The 12330-nt window shown below is 38.1% G+C and overlaps 3 protein-coding genes across 3 annotated transcripts in view; 1 reads left to right on the plus strand and 2 right to left on the minus strand.

Annotated features, from left to right (window-relative positions):
* LOC126974656 (putative fatty acyl-CoA reductase CG5065) overlaps positions 1–12330 on the minus strand; it is a 467988-nt gene that overhangs the window by 374302 nt on the left and 81356 nt on the right. The window lies entirely within an intron of this gene.
* Positions 1–12330, minus strand: part of LOC126974617 (putative fatty acyl-CoA reductase CG5065) — a 252713-nt gene that overhangs the window by 129867 nt on the left and 110516 nt on the right. The gene's annotated exons all lie outside the window — the stretch shown is intronic.
* LOC126974658 (putative fatty acyl-CoA reductase CG5065) overlaps positions 1–12330 on the plus strand; it is a 47007-nt gene that overhangs the window by 14545 nt on the left and 20132 nt on the right. The window contains exon 2 of the mRNA XM_050822200.1: positions 6364–6443. Within this exon, the coding sequence (XP_050678157.1) occupies positions 6364–6443 (80 nt within the window). The remainder of the gene's footprint in view (positions 1–6363; positions 6444–12330) is intronic.

Here is a 12330-nt window from a genome sequence, read left to right on the forward strand (position 1 = left end):
TTTCCAGAAAATTGATATTTTGCTGGAGTGGTAGGTATGTAGTCTACATTATGACAACAATCTACACTAGTGTAGATGTACTAACATGGCTGAGCTCTAACTCGTAACTAAGTTTCCCTGTGTTTAGGATATTAGTACTCCCCGTGTATCGGTCTGTTATTCCATAGTTCAAGAATGTCTGACTATTATAATGCACAATATGAGTAGTAGTTTAATAATTTTGAGAGGAAAAATAACCAAGTAATATAATATAGTATTCCATTTAAGTAGGTAAAATATAATTTAAAGGTATGAGTAGTAATGAGTAAATATGTAGGTCGGTATGTATACCACCAGATAATTATGTACATACTAGTGAAGGTATATGATTGTATATTTCTTTATATGTGTGAAATATAGATAGATATAATATTTTCAAAAAGAAAATATGCTTATTTGCTAATTAGTAACGTAAGGTATCTAAATTATTACCTAGATTTAAATTAAACAAGTTTAAATGTATCCTAAACCTATTGAAATATAAGTATTAATAAATAGTATCGTATATAAATTATTTAGGTCAACTGATGTAATGTAAATAATACGTGTAATGTGATATTTAATTAAAGTAGAATTACTCTCGGTACATACCCAGACCATTTCGCCAGTTGGGTAGTTAGGTAGCTAACTTGATTCACATATTTGGTTTGTTTCACTTAATTAAATAAAAGGATGTCTACCAATTAATAATCTAATACACTACATTATTACCACAGTTTCTAATAAAAATGGTAATCATTGCACAAAATAATCTGTACTTCGCTGTTGTATCAAAATTACATGTACCCTCAATAAAACAATAAGTGAGTTGATACCGACATGAATCAACACAGTATTAGCAGCTACTAGATGCGACAAGATGCAGTTATAATTTGTAAATTATTAATATATTTGTTTTTATTCTTTTCTTTCTAAATATTTTTTTTAGGTGGATTTTATTTATTGATCCTAAAGTAGTTTTACTTACTAAGAAGAGTCATGTTATATTTTAAATATATTACGTTATAATTTCTAGCAATTCTTCAGTTTCTCTATAGTCTTTTGTTAGAAACCAGTTTTGAACTTCATGTTTGAGTTTATTTGTGGTCAGTTAAAGGATTTCTTTTGTATACGAAATGGATTGTATTGTATTTTTATGTGTTTAAGTTCTTTATAAACTCTACTAGTAATATAACAGCCGTATAAAAATGTAACGTTTTATTAGTACCTAATTGTAGTAAATTTACATTTACCCCCTTATTCATAATGGTCTAAACGCTAACTTTAAACAGCCGCTTGGTAGTGTTTCTTCTCATTATGACTTAAGGGAATAGAAAAAGACAGAGTGAGAATTAGCAATGCTTTAAGTTAGCAGACTATTATGAATATATATAATATATAGGGTGATTTCAACGGGCACAATGCCGAATGGCTTGGATCACGTACCACAGACTACGCAGGGCGATCTGTGCATAATTTTGCATTGGCGTATGGTCTGTCCCAATTGGTTCAGTCGCCGACGCGGCTCCCGGATGTGGATAGCCACATGCCGTCCTTATTAGATCTTCTGCTGACTACACATCCCGATGGTTACCAGGTCTCTGTCGACGCCCCTCTCGGAACGTCCGACCATTGCCTGGTCAGGAGTGTAGTGCCTATCCGACGCCAACGTCGCAGACCACCAGCGACCCGCCGCGTTTGGCACTACAAGTCAGCAGATTGGGATAGGATGCGTTCCTTTTTTGCATCCTACCCTTGGGGCAGGGTTTGTTTCCTTTCGGATGATCCTAGTGCCTGCGCCGTTGCAGTAGCCGATGTGATACTGCAGGGCATGGATATTTTTATACCAAGCTCTGTAGTACCGATCGGTGGCAGATCACAGCCCTGGTTCGATGCGTCAGTTAAAGCAGCATCTGACTGCAAAAAACAGGCGTATCGAACTTGGGTTGCGGCGCTGGGCTCAAAGGATCCGAACTGCAAAGTTCTGAAGATGAAATATAACCGTGCCTCCAGATTTTTTAAGCGGCAAATCGCCCGTGCGAAATCGAAGCACGTCGTCAAAATTGGCGAGCAGCTTTCCAGTTACCCGACCGGAACACGCAAGTTCTGGTCGTTGTCGAAAGCTGCTCTTGGTAACTTCAACCAGCCGTCCATGCCGCCGTTGCACATGAGGAATGACACCCTGGCCCATACGGCAAAAGAGAAAGCCGATCTCCTGTGCACTCTTTTTTCCTCCAACTCGACTCTTGACGACAACGGAAAAACACCGCCGACCATCCCGCGGTGTCAGAGCTCCATGCCTGAAGTACAGTTCCGACAGAAAACTGTTAGGCGAGCTCTGTTTTCGTTGGACGTCAGGAAGTCGAGCGGGCCGGATGGCATTTCTCCAATCGTGCTTAGAACGTGTGCCCCTGAGTTGACGCCGGTGCTAACGCGTTTATTCCGGCACTCTTATTCAAAAGGCGTAGTCCCTGATTCATGGAAGTCAGCCCTTGTCCATCCGATCCCAAAAAAAGGAGACAGTTCGGATCCGGCAAACTACAGGCCTATTGCTATTACCTCCCTACTCTCCAAAATTATGGAGAGCATAAATAACCGCCAGCTCTTGGTATACCTGATTGGTCAACTGGTGACCCTCAGGTCACCAGTTGATCAACGACCGGCAGTACGGCTTTCGCCATGGTCGGTCGACTGGCGATCTTCAGGTATACCTAACACACAGATGGGCGGCGGCTATTGAAAGCAAGGGGGAAGGCCTGGCAGTTGGTCTGGATATAGCGAAGGCCTTTGATCGTGTATGGCACAAGGCGCTCCTCGCAAAACTTCCATCATTTGGGCTTCCCGAGAGCTTATGCAAGTGGACCTCCAGCTTCCTCACTGGGCGCAGCATACAGGTCGCTATCGACGGTTATTGCTCGAATCCCAAGCCCGTGAACGCTGGAGTGCCCCAAGGCTGTGTGCTATCTCCCACGCTGTTTCTTCTGCATATCAATGATATGTTGGACACCGCCAACATGCATTGCTATGCAGACGACAGCACTGGTGATGCCGTATACACGGGCCATGCAGGTCTCTCTCGGGAAAACGTCGACCAGTGCCGGGTGAAACTTGTGTCTTCTATCGAGTCCTCTCTCGAGAAGGTCGCGGAATGGGGTAAGTTGAACCTTGTCCAATTTAACCCCCAGAAGACTCAAGTTTGCGCGTTTACCACTAAAAAAACCCCATTTGCCGTATCACCGCTCTTCGAGAACACTTCCCTTAAAGCCTCGCCTAGTATCGGAATACTGGGTCTCGAAATCTCGAGCAATTGCCAATTCCGTGGCCATCTGGAGGGCAAAGCCAAACTGGCTTCAAAGAAACTGGGCGTCATAAATAGAGCACGGCAATACTTCAAGCCGGCCCACATTCTAGCGCTCTACAAAGCGCAGGTCCGGCCTCACATGGAGTATTGCTGTCATCTCTGGTCTGGCGCTCCCCAGTATCAGCTCGATCCATTTGACCGCGTGCAACGCAGAGCAGCTCGAATTGTCGGGGACCCAGTACTCTGTGAACGGCTGGATCACTTGGCGTTGCGTAGAGACGTCGCTTCATTGTGTGTCTTCTACCGCATTTATCACGGGGAGTGTTCCGAAGAGCTGTTCAACCTGATTCCTGCCGCCGAATTTCACCTTCGCACGACACGCCACAAGTTACGATATCATCCCCACCATCTGGATGTGTGGCGGTCCTCCACAGTGCGGTTTTCAAGGAGCTTTCTTCCTCGTACCACGAAGCTGTGGAATGAGCTTCCTTGTGCGGTGTTTCCGGGACGATACGACATGGGTACCTTCAAGAAAAGCGCGTACACCTTCCTTAAAGGCCGGCAACGCTCTTGTGATTCCTCTGGTGTTGCAGGAGAGTGTGGGCGGCGGTGATCACTTAATACCAGGTGACCTGTACGCTCGTTTGTCCTCCTATTCCATAAAAAAAAAAAAAGAATAAGGGGGTTAATCTCTATGTTGTAATTTTATGTATTTTTATAATAAGTCTTTATGAAACAAAACAAATCTTATAATTATATTTACAATACTATGATTACATTATATTAAAACTATCATTACTTTTACTTGTCATTTCTATTCGTCTCTGTGTCGACCCGCGCCCTCGATCTGATGTAGGCCATACACGCTACGGTCTACCGGAGAGGTAATCTGTGCACGTTATGCCTGCGCAGGTAGACCAGAATGTGTGTGGGAATAGACCTGTGCAGGTTTTTGAACCTGCGCAGGCGACCGGCGCAAGATCGAAAATCGATTCTTTCGAGTGACACCGTACGGTGTACCTGTGCGTGTGTGCGTGTACTCCGGTCGCCTGCGCAGGTCGAGTCAGTTGTTTCCTAGTGTTTCTTTCAGACGGTTGTCTCATCGCTCGCATCTTATTGCCAGAAAATGGCGCCACCAGATTCAACTAAAAAAATCCTTGAAGATTTTATCGAAATGTATAGAAGTAATCCATGTCTTTGGCAAATTAAAAACAAAGATTACCATAATCGAGACAAAAAAGAAGCTGCTTATAAATTACTAATAGAAAAATTGAGAGAAATTTCTCGTCCATTCGAAGATAGTTTTTAAAATCTTCTGGTTCAAATTTCAATTCATTTATTAAATTAACATGACTATATGTTTTCCTTTTCAATAACCAATGCTTACACCACTTTCTTCGCTTGTTTTTCGTATAATTTTTCTTCAAAATTAAAGCAAGACCTAGCAACGCCAGCGTGTCATCGTCCATATTCGATGCCATCGCAAAGAGAACTGAAGACCGCTCCGATACACCGGAACGTCCCCATACACGCTACCATTGTTCGGTTGACCTACGCAGGCATACCTGCACAGATTACCTCTCCGGTAGACCGTAGCGTGTATGGCCTCCATGAGTTAACAAACCGGGACTCATGCAGAAATCAAGTTTCCTCACTTGTAACAAAACGTACTTCTGAATCGGATACGTAGTTTAAAACATTAATAAGCTTCTTAGAGGTTAATGGCATTTATTTTTCTTAAATTTGATTCCTTTACAATTCTTTTTGATGTCAATTCTAATACACTAGATACTACTCCCGCTTCGGAAACAAATGGCGCTCTGAGAGAGAAGCGGCGCAAGAAACTCTCCCAGCATTCGTTTTTTGCGCTCTTTTTAATAAAATATAGTACTGTCATTGCTATAAAATAATCATAATCTAGTCATAGGCTGTCCGATCACTTAGAATAAGATATTCAGCTGTGGAGTAGTAGGATTTACCACAGTGCTATTTTAAATAAAACATTTAAATTTATTTATAGATAATACCTGAACAGTGACTAGGACTTTATAAAAGTGTATTTACCCTTAAATTTATTATGTATCTTATGAAGCCTACTAGAATTAGTTACAAGCAAACTCTTATTTCTAGTGTTATTAGTTATTTGTGCAACTGTTATGTAATAAGGGGTATTAAAACACGAATGTGATATTAGTATCACATGAGTGTTTTAATACCTAATTATCAACAGTTGCATACAAGACTTTATCTACACCCAGAATATGAATCCTCTAAAAGATTCTGAAACAGTTAGCTTACTGCTAACATTAAAACACCAGCCCTAGTACTAACCTAATATCATTAATTACTAATTAAATACAAATAAACTAAGTATTAATGAAACAATTATTTATTTTAGTAGTAATTTACATTTTGTATGGTGCAATAATTAAAATTCACTCGAATATAATGTTCTTTTGCAGCGTTTAAAATGAATCGCTCATTTTTTGTAAACAAAACAATAAAAATGGCGGGGATTAGAATAACCAATTTTTTTTTACGGCGCGCGACTTCTGGTAGAGTGGAACGCGCGTAAACGAAAATGTTCTTTTTTTGAAATTCATACAGATACCAGGCATCGAGCACTAAGAATGTGGCTGTCTATTGAAATTCTTTGCGCATGAAGGGATCGAAAAAAAACATAGGAGTGTTGTTATGAAATTCAGTACAACATTACAACACTCGTTTGGGTGATGTAATTGTTATTAGAACATTGGGTGTTTTAATGTTGGCAATAAGCTAACTGTTTCAGAATATTTAATAGAGGATTTAAAGCGTGGGTGTAGATAAAATAATGAAAATCACTATTAAGAGCAAAAAGATGGTAAAGTGACAGTTATAATAAAAGTAAAGGTTATAATGAAACTCTTGCCGTTCATCGGGTGTTATAAAAGTGTATGTTCTGTGTTCATCGTTCATCCAGCCAGCCTATTAGGAAACTCTAAGGCTCTTTCGGTCTTCCATTTCAAAACTGAGTAGTTAATGTAATGTTATTGTATACGCAGGTATCATGGCGACCACGGTGCGGGAATTTTACAAAGGAAAGTCCATTCTTGTGACCGGAGCAACAGGCTTTGTTGGAAAGGTAAGTTCGTTTTATGAAAGTCATCAAAATAGATTCCTTAGTAAGTCTTTTTAATGCCAAATTCTACCACCAATACAGTACTTACCATCCTTTTCTCGAAGTAGTTCATTCAGGCTATTCTCGACCTAATAATATAACTTCGTTGTGGATAAAACTAGAAGCCTGAATTTTCGGCAAGCAAGCAGGCGTTGTATACGCACGATATACAAATGATTTATGTTTTCTTGTCAATAAACACTTATATTAAATAAAACAAATCTTATAACTATATTTACAATACTACGACTACATAAAATTAAAACTATCATTACGTGGAAACGTACCAGGAATACTGGCAGCATTACCGCGTTGGATAGCAAGGCTGATCCGTTGACCGAAATAGCTGCCAGCGCTTGGGTTTCCAGTAGCCTTATTGAGGCGCGAAGACAGTATTTTGAACATTCTCCGCGCCTCTGGGCTCCACGGGCCAAGTGTCTCAAACGGCACAAAGATGTATGACTCACTGAGACCAACATATTTGCGACGCTTGCTGTCTTCGGCAGTCGAAGCAGCAGCCCCAGCACCAACTGACGTAACTTGGACATGAGAAGGAGCCAGAGTGTCGACGCAAGTAGCGTCCCACACCTTCCCCGTGCCCAAGCCACCAGCGTCATTCCATCAGGACGCTTGCCATAATACTAATACCATTTGGCTCTAAAATAGCTGGTATATTAAGAGCAGCAAATGCCCTGCGGATGACTTCATTAACGCTGGCGTGACGACTGATACGGCCTGCCGATTTTAGGCAGGATAACCCGTGGCGTCCAAGAGCATCTACCTGAACGCCACATCTACATTGATGTGGTTCATTCAGTTTTATACCTAGCCGGAGTGATACGCATATTGACAATGTCATATTATCAAGTAGCGTTCCAATCGGCGCAGAAGGCAAGGCTTGTAACCAAAAGCCCGACTCATTTTGTGTCACGGCCAAAAGACGAGCACGCTCTGTTATGTCAGTAGATGAGATCAAAAGATCATCAAAGGCTGACTTACAAAGAAGTGCGTCCCATGCTTTTTGACACTTTAAATCGTCTGGTAAATTTTGAATGTTTGCAATATTTAGCCAAGCATTGTTAGCTTCGTTCAAATACACAATCTCTGAGTTACCTGGTACATGACTTACAACCTGTATAGCCGAGTGGTTAGCGATCCTACCTAGCTTAGTGCTAGAGGTCCCGGGTTCAAATCCCGGTAGGTGCAAGCATTTACATGATGAATATGGATGTGAATGTTTGTTTCCGAGTCATGGATGTTTATATGTATTTATGCATGTTTAAGTAAGTATATTGTATTAAATATATCGTTGTCTTGCAACCCATAACACAGGTTATATATTCCTAATTTGGGGCAAGATAATTTGTGTAAAATGTGTGTCAATATTATTATTATTGAAAATAATGTAACATTAAATCACATGCTATCTTTGACTGTCAAAATGAAAAAGAAAGCTACGGTATTATATATTTTAATGAAACACAAATTTTAAGAATGCTATCTACAACTTGCGGATAGATTTTTAACTTAAAGTGTGTTTAGTGTTTAATGTATAAGTCAAGGAAAAACTAAAATAGTTCACAAATTTCGGTATTCTAGACCTTACACCAACTGCATATATAATATTAATATGAGATTACAAAGTTATTTATGCAGTTGGTGTTCGTGTGGTATGCTTACGTGGCAACACGGACTAGTAAAAAAATAAGGACTCCGTGTCACCTTACATAACACTGTAGCACCAAAATAAGCCGATTAGCGTGTAAATACATAGCCCCACGCACACACTTACACTACTACAGCCCGATAGGCGGCCATTATGAGAATTGTCATCGTCTGTGACAGATCAGTTTGCGTCTCAATAAAATATTTAAAAATGCCGTCGTGCGTTGTGAAAAAGTGTAAAAACGATACTATATAAGTATTTGTGGCCATATATGATATTTAAGGGAAAAAAATGTGTAACTAGTATCCCCCGTAACCGCACACACACTAGCATAACGGTGCTTCACTTGCTAATATCACGGCGCGGAGTCCTTCTTTTTTTACTCGTCCGTGCGTGGCAATTTCGAGAGTTACCAGTCGGCGGCTTACATCTAATAAATGTCCATTTTGGAAGTATTAAAGTGCATGAATTTTCAATTTGTGAACACAATAAGACTTTTAAGTCCAGACTAATCTAGAATTGTAATATCAAAGTAGTACCGGAAAATAAAAAGAGGAAGACTATCTACAAAAATAAGGCCTTCAGAATATTCGTTGTTGGTATTCAAGAAGTAAAATGTACCGGAAAAGAAAAAAATAAATGAGATGCCATCAAAAACATAACTTGTAAAAAACCACAGATATAGAACCAACTAGATAACGCAAATCCCTCCGTCTGTATGAAAACCAAGCGTGCATTTTTTTGTGCCTACTGTGACGTCATTAAGTGCAGTGCATCGAGCCTAACGTTTAGCCACTTACCTCATCATTAGTTCATGTTTTCAGTACATCAATAGTCAAATTCAAAATCAAAAACTCTTTATTCATGTAGGTCACAGAAATGACACTTATGAATGTCAAAAAATAAAAATATTTTTTTTCTTATTGAATTTACCGCTACTTCGTAAAGGGTTGAGCTAATGAGAAGAAGTAGCAAGAAACTCATTGCCACTCTTTTAAGTAAAGTAAACATTTTAATTGTTTTACAAATCATTTCAATTACAATATATGCAAAGTGACGCAACAAAAATACACAAATGTCAAAAACTGAAAAACAAAAAAGGAAAAAAAGTAAATTAATACTTATAAACACAATAGTTATTGAGTATAGTAGATGCATCAATCCACACATACCGTAAATAAATAGAGACATTATGTGAGCATTTCATAAAATAAAATATATAATAACTTTAAAGGAAATAATAATAAAAAAAAACAAATCAAGCAGACCTCCCGGTAACAAGATCATCCAGCCACCACGAGTAGCACCCGTTCACGAGCATGACGCATGGACCAGCCATCACCTCCCTCGACCATATTTTAGGGAAGGGAACGACCCGCCCCACGTCGCCGCCGGTCGGTATTGCTTATTACTAAAATCGGCAATGTATTATAAATCATAATAAAAAATAAAATAAAAGCGTCAAAGGATTGCTCCTCTTTTTGACACGCGAAGTACATACACTCGCGGCATCTATTTGGATCCATGTCTGTGTAAAAAACTAATATGTATTACTATAGGCCGATCGTTTATCTGAGTCCTCGCCTGCGGGGTACAGGCGCGCGGGGGTATGACGACAAAGGGGACTGAGACAGGTGCGGGCGGCGGGGGCGCTTAGTGAAATGAGCGATTACAAAAATTCGCCCGCCTCTGCCCCTGCCCCTGCCTGCCCCATAACGAGGCGGTACTGGAACGGTTAGCTCAGTTGGTTAGAGCACCGGCACGGAACGCCGGAGGTCGTGGGTTCGAATCCCGCATCGTTCATAAAATTTTATTTTTCAAATTTTATTTGTGTAATATTAAAACTATGATAGTGATACAATATTTACTTAACTAACTAATAATAATATTTAACTAACTAATCAACACATCTTACTTTTTAATTATAAACAAACATGGTTTTAGTGTCTTGCCACAGATAGTAAACAAGTATTATATAAATCAATCCAGTTTATCTGGTTGCCATATATATACTTATAATGTATTATACGTATAAATACGTTTATACTTTATTATACATTAAAAAAAATATATAAAATTAAATTAGTATTGTTTATACATTAAGTAAAAACCACATGTTAAGAAGTTTCACTCAATAAATTACGCTCAGGCAGAGATAAGTGGGCTTAAATATGCGGAGAGCGCGGGCGCGTAGCAATTTCTTTTTTTATTTATTTATTTATTTATGTAAGATGTACCAACAATAACTCAACTTAACATTAACAAATGATTTGCACTTACATACTAATTCTAGGTTGGTTATTCTAATTAGGTACATTCAACATTTTAATTATGAAAAAATTAAGTTACTTAGTAATAAATCTTAATTCTATAAACTACACAATGTAAATAATTATAAAGTGGTAAGTGTGAAATTACAAAAAATAAAAGTAAGAATTAATAAGTCATTAACAATCTAATACAAACTATTATCTACTGTGGTCGTTATTTTTTCTAAAACTTTATTTCTAAATGACTTAAACGTGTCGTGAAAAATGTCAACGTCATGATCGTCGATATCATAGAATGTTGTAGATATTCTATTATAAGGACCGTATTGTTTCACATTCGTTCTAGAGTAATTATTTGAATATATTTTATTAATCGGTTGTCTTGGTAAACATTTCTTGTTGTAGTGAATCCGGCACTGTGCGTGTTTCATTATATTAACAAGTGAAATATTCACAAAAGCTAATATTATAGTAAATGCAATTGTTTTGTTGAACTCGGTCATCGACCTGCGAACTTCATAAATAAATTATAGGCCCATGACTCCGTACAATGTTCATTTCACCAATATATTACAAGATATCGACGGACAACCTATCTGTCTCTCCATTAACGAAACCAGCTCGGAGCTACTCATAATATTTTTATACTTTAACTATATCTATACTAATATTATAAAGCAGCAGTGTTTGTTTGTTTGTTTGAACGCGCTAATCTCTGGTACTACTGGTCCGATTTGAATGATTCTTTCAGTGTTGGGTAGTCCATTTATCGAGGAAGGCTATAGACTATGTTTTTTGTTTTCAAAATTAGGGATCCGTAATTAAATTGCTATTTTGTAACTCAAGGTGTAAAATCGAAAACCTATTTTTGCGTGCGCTGCAAAAACTATAGACAATAGAACAAAATGATGTACAGGCTATAATATAGGCAATATTTTATTACTTACAAAACTACCGTGAATTATACTTTATATGGCAAAACAACGTTTGCCGGGTCAGCTAGTTAAATAATATGTTCAATTGCAAATTATTACAAAACATATTAAGTTATTTATAAGTGTGTAATAAAAGTTTTTTTTTTATTTTATTTTATATTGAATTTACTTGATGTCACAAAACCGTGAAACTCAGACAAGACAGACACTAACGGTCATTCCCAATTTTCAGTCTATCTCTAACTTGAAATAAAAATCGAAACTTTTGTTTATTTTTCTGTCCCAATAAACTTATCGACGGTAACTCACCTTATCCGTACACGCTGTCTGTCAATGGGACGATGTATAGCTTACCAGCGATAGATGTTTGTATGGAAATTGCTATTCGCGCGTCCCAATATATAAGGCGATAAAAATGACTTATCGGGTATATTGGGACAGCTTCAGATTATTGACAGCTAATTACTGACAGTAAAAGGTAGTAATTTATCTCTATCTGTAGATAGTATATTGGGAACGGCCGTAAGTACCCGACTATTTCCAATAAAATTGAAATGAATTGAAAAAAAAATGTCATGAAAAAGATCATCAAATTTAAATGAAAAAGTGTCATACAAATCGCGAGTGTAAGACGTAGCTTGTCACGCACACTAAACTAATATTCCTGGCCTGTTTTTATCGGTTGTCTAACGGCAAGAGACTCTATCTAGACGTATAAATTATTAAAGTTTTCAGTTTAGTTTTATATTTAAAACTTACCTCGGGGAAAATTCATTACTTATATTTGCTTTATATATTATTTTAACATTATTTCTCGACTCAAGCTTCGTCTAATTAACTAACCGAAAAAAGAGACAAAATTTCAAATCACAATATAAAGACAAAAGAAAATCTTACAAACTTTAATAAATATTGGCATAATAATATTGACTTACTATTTACACAAATTAGATTGCCCCAAGTTAAGCATGTATAGCCTG

The sequence above is a fragment of the Leptidea sinapis genome, chromosome 33, assembly GCF_905404315.1.
Source record: "Leptidea sinapis chromosome 33, ilLepSina1.1, whole genome shotgun sequence".
In the NCBI taxonomy this organism is placed as follows: domain Eukaryota; kingdom Metazoa; phylum Arthropoda; class Insecta; order Lepidoptera; family Pieridae; genus Leptidea; species Leptidea sinapis.